This window comes from Chlorella variabilis, assembly GCF_000147415.1.
Source record: "Chlorella variabilis unplaced genomic scaffold CHLNCscaffold_7, whole genome shotgun sequence".
NCBI classification, from domain to species: domain Eukaryota; kingdom Viridiplantae; phylum Chlorophyta; class Trebouxiophyceae; order Chlorellales; family Chlorellaceae; genus Chlorella; species Chlorella variabilis.
Window position 1 is genome coordinate 960,160 of NW_005435081.1, and position 7,170 is coordinate 967,329.

At 72.1% G+C, this 7,170-nt stretch overlaps 1 protein-coding gene across 1 annotated transcript in view; it reads right to left on the minus strand.

Moving 5' to 3' along the window:
• Nucleotides 1–7,170, minus strand: part of CHLNCDRAFT_144334 (hypothetical protein) — a gene marked incomplete at both ends in the record, with an annotated part of 10,971 nt that overhangs the window by 92 nt on the left and 3,709 nt on the right. Inside the window, 20 exons of the mRNA XM_005848847.1 lie at nt 61–190; nt 375–536; nt 684–772; nt 968–1,046; nt 1,227–1,359; nt 1,567–1,633; nt 1,862–2,010; nt 2,271–2,539; nt 2,713–3,180; nt 3,360–3,429; nt 3,770–3,801; nt 4,000–4,079; nt 4,268–4,373; nt 4,611–4,662; nt 4,929–5,041; nt 5,172–5,297; nt 5,568–5,666; nt 5,877–5,973; nt 6,265–6,670; nt 6,861–6,927. Of these exons, the coding sequence (XP_005848909.1) occupies nt 61–190; nt 375–536; nt 684–772; nt 968–1,046; nt 1,227–1,359; nt 1,567–1,633; nt 1,862–2,010; nt 2,271–2,539; nt 2,713–3,180; nt 3,360–3,429; nt 3,770–3,801; nt 4,000–4,079; nt 4,268–4,373; nt 4,611–4,662; nt 4,929–5,041; nt 5,172–5,297; nt 5,568–5,666; nt 5,877–5,973; nt 6,265–6,670; nt 6,861–6,927 (2,794 nt within the window). The remainder of the gene's footprint in view (nt 1–60; nt 191–374; nt 537–683; nt 773–967; nt 1,047–1,226; nt 1,360–1,566; nt 1,634–1,861; nt 2,011–2,270; nt 2,540–2,712; nt 3,181–3,359; nt 3,430–3,769; nt 3,802–3,999; nt 4,080–4,267; nt 4,374–4,610; nt 4,663–4,928; nt 5,042–5,171; nt 5,298–5,567; nt 5,667–5,876; nt 5,974–6,264; nt 6,671–6,860; nt 6,928–7,170) is intronic.

Consider the following 7,170-nt stretch of genomic DNA (forward strand, 5'->3'; position numbering starts at 1 on the left):
ACCATCCCGCGGCTGCCTGCCTCTGCTCGGTGGCGTGCCGTGCCACCCACCCCACCCCACCCAGCCCCACGCCCACCCACCTGCACGTCTCGTCCAGGCGCACCATGGCCCTCACAATCGACCCCTCCATCACATCTGTCAGCCCGCAGATCTGCTGGAAGGGGGTGCCCCGCGCCCACTCATACACCACCTGCGGGGGCGCGGGAGCGTGGTGTGGGGAGGGTGGGACGGGGAGATTGGGGTGCACAGGAGGGATGGCACTGCCATTGCCACCGGCAGCAACCGATCCCCACACAACACATGAGGGTGACACACCCCGGCCACCACCCGTGCATGCCCACGCGCCACCCAGCCAGCCGCCCCCTGCGGCGCACCTCTGCCAGCCCCCACTTGAGGGTGGAGGAGGCAAACTCCTCGGGCGTCAGCTGCAGCCCGCACTCCTGCTGCACCAGGCCCGCCCGCAGCGCCAGGCTGACGGCATCCAGCCGCGCCGCCTCCAGCCGGGGCGTCAGCTCGGGCTCGCCGGCCGTCTTCTCCTGCGCGTGGTGGTGGTAGGTGGATGGGGGGTGGGTCCAGGGCTGAGGAGTGCGACACAGCACGGCACAGCAACAACAATGCAGCACAGCACGGCAAGGGCGATGCGCTCGCCGCGCCGGGCCCCCCCCCGTTCGCGCCTGGAACACAAGCGCCGACAGCAGCGCCACCGCCTCCTCCGCCTCCAGCTCGGCCAGCAGGCCGCTGAAGATGATCTCGGTGGCAACCAGCTCGTCGCCTGCAGAGAGTGTGTGTGTGTACGTGTGTGGTGGGAGAGTGAAGTGGGAGAGTGAAGTGGGAGGGTCGAGGGGTGCAGCGGTTGTGAGGGTGAGGTGAGGTGGCCCGGGACAGGAGGAGGCAAGGCAAGGCAGGGGGGCGAGGGAGGCATGCGCGGACACCCCCGCCCCGCAGCCTGCAGCCAGCGCAAGCGCACCCGAGTTGACCTCGCACGCCACCCGCCCCTTCATCGTCACCGCCTGGTCCCGCTCCAGGTATCCCAGCCGCTGCAGTACCTGCAGGGGGCCAGCCAGGGGCGGCGAGCGGGCCGGAGGGCAGGGAGGGCAGGTGCGGATCGGGATGGGGCGAGGGGAGGGCCGGCGGATGCAGGCGGAGCTCGATCTGTGCACCCTCGCCATGCCCCGCCGGCACCCACCCAGGAGCAGTGCCCCGCCCGCCGCACCACACACACGCACCTTCACCCGCTGGTGATACTCCGGCAGCTGCGCCAGGCTGGCGTTGCTCATCTGGCGTGCCACCCCGCCCAGCCGCGCCGCCAGCAGGCGCTCGGAGCGGGCGATGGCCAGCATCTCGGGGAGCAGCGGGTCCCTGGGGGGGTGGGGTGGGGCGGGGGCAAGCGGGGGTTTCTGGGCGTGGGGTGTAGCGGGTGGAGCATGGGACAGGAGTGTGCGGGCAGCAGGCAAGGCTGTGGGCGCTAGGGTGGGATGACGGTGCCACGCCAGCAGGCCGCAGGGGCCGGCGGGGTGCCTGCCCCGCCACCGCCACATCCACATGCAGTAGCCGCCCCCCAAGCACCTGTGGCACCGCATGGCCGCCTGCTGCGCCGCCAGCTGCGCCCGCAGCCGCAGGTCGCCCACCAGGTCTGCGGTAGGCGGGTGGCGGGTGGCGGGTGGGGGTTGAGGGCGGGCGGGCACCGGGTGGGGTGCCGGCAGGCGCAGGCGCGCGGGTGTGCCAGCAGGTGCAGGTGTGTGTGCGTGTGTGCACAAGGGCGCCTGCGCAAGCTGTCCCCCCTGCGCTGCCTGGCATGCAGCCCAAGGCAACCCAGTGCAGCCCAGCCCAGCCCAGCCCAGCCCAGCCCAGCCTAGCCCACCTATCGAGTTGAGCTTGAGGTCGGCCACAGGGTCGAGCGTGGGCGGGTCGGCGCCCGCCGCCGCCGCATCCTCACCCACCCGCGCCAGGGCGGTCACGCCCGCAGCCAGCGCCGCGCCTTCGCCGGCAAGCACCCCGTCGCCGTCCACCCTGCGGCAGCGGAGGAAGGCGGTGCGAGGATCCCAGCTGGGGGGGTGCTGGGCGCGAGGCGGTGGGGAGATCAGGACGGCCGGGGGCGAGGCCGGGGAGCGGTGCACTCCGCCACTGCTTGCTGCAGCGGGTTCGTGCCACCACTCTTCCCCTTGCCCCCCCCCTCTGTTGCTCACCGACCATGCCCACCGCAGAAACACACTCCATGCAACCACCCTCCATCCAACCACGCTACATACACCCACCAACACGCTCCCCACCTTATCTTGACTTTGCAGATGCCCACCACATCTGCCGCCGCCACCTGCGCCAGCCGGAATGCCACGCCCGCCACCTCCCCGGCATGCGGCAGCGCCACCGCCGGCCTCGCACCCCTCCCCCCCGGTCCGCCGCCAAAGCCGCCGCCGAGGCCGCCGCCCAGGGTCGCCGCCGCCGCCTGCCGGCCGCCGCCACCGCCGCCGCCGCCCTTCTTGCCGCCCTTCTTGCCTCCCGCCGCCCTCCCCATCAGCAGCAGATCATCATCATCATCCTGCAGAGAGACGGGGGTACCGGCACGCAGGCAGGCCGCATGTCGAGAGTGCGGCGCACAACCACGGGGGCAGGCCGGCACTCAAAGAGACCGGCACCAGCCGCTGCTGATGCTACTTGCAGGACCACGGCGGCAGGTGGCAGCAGCAGCAGCAGCAGCAGCAGCAGCAGCACCTTTTTCTTCAGCCGCAGCATCGGCTCTCCAGGCGGGACTCCAGATCCAGGCGGGCCTCCCGCCGCCGCCGCCGCCGCCGCCGGCCGCGTCGCTGCCGCAGGCGCCGCCTGGCGCGAGCCGTCGGCGGCTGCCGGCCCCGCGGGCGGTGGTGCCGCCGGGTCCAGCGGGGATGGGCGGTGCAGGTACAGCACCGCATACTTTCTTCCCGACGCCGCCCCGCCGCCGCCGCCGCCGTCCTCCGAGGTGCCGCGTCCCACTGCCCCTCCTGCTGCCCCTGCTGCGCCGCCGCTGCCGCCGAAGAAATCGTCCAGGCCCCTGCTGCCGGTGCTGCCGCCGCCTGCATCCACCGGGCCCTCGCTGCACACCACACCCAGCTCTGTGATGCCGCTGCCGGCGCCGCCGCCCGCCCGCACCAGCACCACGCGGCCCAAGGCCAGCGCCTGCTGCGCCGCACGCGTGCCCATCACCTGCGCAGGCAAGCCAAGGGGGGGGCTCCGGGCGCGGCGCCTCGGGCAGGGACGGCAGCAGGAGGGCGGCGGGGCGGCTGCGGCCTGCCGCCGCTGCTGTCATTTCTGCCCTGCACACACACACATGCACACACACACACACACACACACACACACACACACACACACAGGGGCCCCACCTCTGCCTGCAGGCGGGCATCCAGCGCCTCGACGTCCATGCACAGCCGGCAGTACGCCTCCATCTCCTCCCTGCGGTACAACAGGCGGTACAGCATTGGGTGCGGTCACACCCCCCCGTGCAGCACAGCACAGCACGGCGCAGGTGGAGGGGCGGCGCGGCAGCTGGGCAGGGCGCCAGGCAGGCAGGCAGGCAGGCAGGGCGCCAGGCAGGCAGGCGGGGAGGCAGGCAGGCAGGCAGGCAGGCAGGCAGGCAGGGGAGAAAGGCGAGCAGCAGCAGCAGCAGGCCGCGGCGCGCCTGGTGGTGCCCAGGGGGGAGGCGGGCCAGGGGCGCGCGCGCAGGCGGGCCAGCGCCGCCTGCCCCTTCTCCAGGGCCTGCAGCAGCTCGGGCTGGGCCCGCTGGGCGTGGAACTCGGCGAAAGAGCGCTTCAGCATGTCCTCCACCTGTTTGTGTGTTGGGGGAGGGGGCATGATGTGGTGTGGGTGTGGTGTGGTGTGGTGAGATGTGGTGCAGTGTGGCGTGTTGTGGTGCGGTGTGGTGTGGTGTGGTGCGGTGCAGTGGGGTGTGGTGTGCATTGTGCGTGCGTGCCCGTCAGCGACCCCCCCGCCACCCCCTCCGCACCCCGCTGCCCTGCGCCCCACCTTGAGGTCCTCCACCCGCAGCAGGTTGAGGATCATGGAGTAAGTCAGCCTGAACTGGCTCTCCAGCCGGGTGGCAGAGCCTGCGGGCAGGCGGGCGAGGCGGGCAGGCGGGCCGCGTGGCAGGGCGGGCGGGGTGGCGGCAGCCAAACAGAGGGCCGGGCTCGGCGCAGGCCGCGCGAGCAGCGAGCGGCGGCGCTGCCGCACGGCGTGCGCGGCTGCTGCAAGGGACGGCGAGCCTCCCACGCCGCCGCGAGGCAGCCGCACCCACCCGTCAGCATCTTCTTCACCTCCACCTCCTCGGGTAGCTCATCCCAGCAGGCAATGACCACCGTGCCAACAGTGTCCAGCCCGCGCCGGCCAGCCCGCCCCGCCATCTGCGCACCAAAGGCAGCGGCGTGGGGGGCAGGAGCGCCCGGATGCGTCGTGGTGGGGTGTGGCTGCCCCGCGCATGCCGTTCCTTGCTGCTTCGGCACCCAGGCCCTTTGCAGTGCCAGCGAGCAATGAGCGGTGCCCCTCATATCCCCAACCCCCCAGCCCGCTAGCTCACCAGCGCCCCTCCACCCACCCACACACATGTACACACACACACATGTACACACACACACACACACCTGCGTGTACTCTCCCGGCAGCAGGTTGCGGAACGACTTGCCGTCGTGCTTCCTGCGCGGGACGGCGGCCGGGCAGGCGGCGAGGCACGGCAGGCCGAGAGGCAGGCTGGGCGCGGCGCTGGCCAGGCAGCGTGCGGGCGCATTCAGACCTGCAGGGCTCCCACACCTGCTTGGATCCCACACTACCACCGCCACCACCACCACCACCTCCACCACCACCACACACCACCACTCCACCACACACCGCCGCCACCACCACCACCAACCTAACACCACCGCCACCCTACCACCGCCACCACCACCACCCCCGTCCCGCACCTGAGCGACTGGAAGATGACTGTGCGGGCGGGGGCGTTGACGCCCATGGCAAACGTCTCTGTGCTGAACAGCACCCGTATCACGCCCCGGCAGAACAGCATCTCCACAATTTCCTTCACGATGGGAAGCAGGCCTGCGGGGGGAGGGTGGGAAGCGCGGCGTGGTGGTGGGGGTGGTGGGGGTGGTGAGGTGGGGGTGGGAGGCGTGGTGGTGGGGTGCAGGGGTGCAGGCGGTGCGGGGCACGGCGCTTGGCGGAGCAGCGGCGGAGGCGGCCGCAGCAATGGGGGCGGCGGCTCGTAGCAGCGGCGGTGGCTCGCCTGCGTGGTGCACCCCCAGCCCGCGCTTCAGCATCTCTCGCACGCGCAGCACCTGCGCGGGTTGCAGCGGGGGTGGGTCCAAGCTCATGCAGGCACAGGGGGGCACCAGCTTCCCTACTGCCGTGCACTGCCCTGTGCGGCAGCCCCCCCGGCCATATACCCCACCAACAAACAACAGTACCACCAGGGAGCACCACCACACAGCGGTATCGCCACCACCACACAACGGTACCACCATCAAACGAAAGTGTCACCACGACACAACAATACCACCACCACCGCACAGCAGCACCGCCACCACTGCACACCGCCGCCCGCCCACCTGAGGCAGCTCCCGGTCGGATCCCTTGAGCCGCGCCAGCGCCTTTTCGCAGAACAGGTGAATCTCGCTCTTCTCGGACGCGGTGGACAGATCCAGAGACTGCAGGGGGCGGGGGAGGGGTGGAGGCAGAAAGAACCGTGTGTGTGTGTGTGTGTGTGTTCAGAGGTGGAGGTGGAGGGTGGGGCGGAGGCTGCCGGGTGCGGCTGCCCGGCCCCTAGCGGCGCCAGCTGCGCTGCTGCGCACGCTGTGGTTCCCCGGCCGCGGCCGGGCGCACAACCCAGCCTGCTGCCCCGGCGCCCCGCCGCCTACCACCCACACCCACGGCCACCTCCTTGCCTGCAGGTTGTCTGCCAGTGCTTCGATGCGCTTCTTGCTGAACACAAACACGACGCACGGCAGCAGGTCGCTGCAGGGGGCAGGAGAGGGGGGGGACAGAGGCGTAGGGGTGGGTTGGGAGCCGGGGCAGGGAGGGGCGAAGGGCGAGTAGGGAGGTGTGGCGAGGACAGCAGAGGCGCAGGAATTGGGGGGATGAAGGGCAAGGTCAGGAGCAGGGCCAGGGGCGGGGCAATGGATCAACCGTGCCTGGCAGTACCGGCGACTCGGGACCTGGCTGGGAGAGGCCGGCAGGCAAGGCGGGCGGTGGGGCGCCCGCAGGCCCCAGCCCCCAGCCCCCAGCAGCAGCCCCCAGCCCACCCACCTCTTGCGCAACATCTCAATCAAGCTCATCCATTGGCTGCGCTCCGACCGCATCTGCCCGCCGCCGCCGCCCTGCTGCGCCGCCGCCTGGCGGTTCGCCGCCGCCATGGCCGCGGCGCCCGCGTTGGCGCTGCCGCGCTGGCCGTGCCGCTGCTGCTGCTGCTGCTGGGCGCCGCCGCGGCCGCCGCGGCCGCCGCGGCCGCCGCCGCCGCCGCCGTCGCCGCGGCCGGTGGGCAGCGCGCGTTGCGCCTCGGCCCGCGTCTGCGGCGCCGGGCCCGCCCTGGCCTTGGCAGCCTCGCGCGCGGCGCGGAAGCCCTGGGCGCTATAGCTGTCTGCCTGGCAGATGGGGAACAGCTGGCCGGAGAAGTACAGGCTGTGCTGCAGCGGTACGGGGCGCTTGGTGGTGCCTGCGCGCGGCGCGCCGCGGCGGGGGCGGTGAGGCGCGGGGTGGGCAGAGCACGGGCAGAGCGTTGCCGCAGGCATGGAGCCAAGCAGCGAGGGCCGGCCTGACCTGGCCTCCGCTGCAGCTACTCGTCGGCAGGCTGACCTCCACCAAAATGAGTGACCTCCACCACCACACCACCACAGCGCACCCACCCGTCACATAGATGTGCTTCTGCTTGGTGCGGCCCACCCAGTCAGCAAACTCCATCACGTTGGGGACCTGGCGGGCAGCGGTGGTTGTGGGAGGAGGGTGGGTGAGGCGCGGTTAGTGGTGCGCAGGCGCCAGGGCCAGCCGGCCGACAGGCGGGCAGGCGGGCAGGCGGCAGGGGGTGCTGGGATGGGAGGCCGGGGCCTCAGTGCCACCCCAGCCGGGCTGCCGGCTGATACACTGTGCCCCTCAGAAAAGCCACGCCGCATCGGGCAGGCTGGGCTGCCCGCAGCCTTGCAGCAGCACATGCGGCGC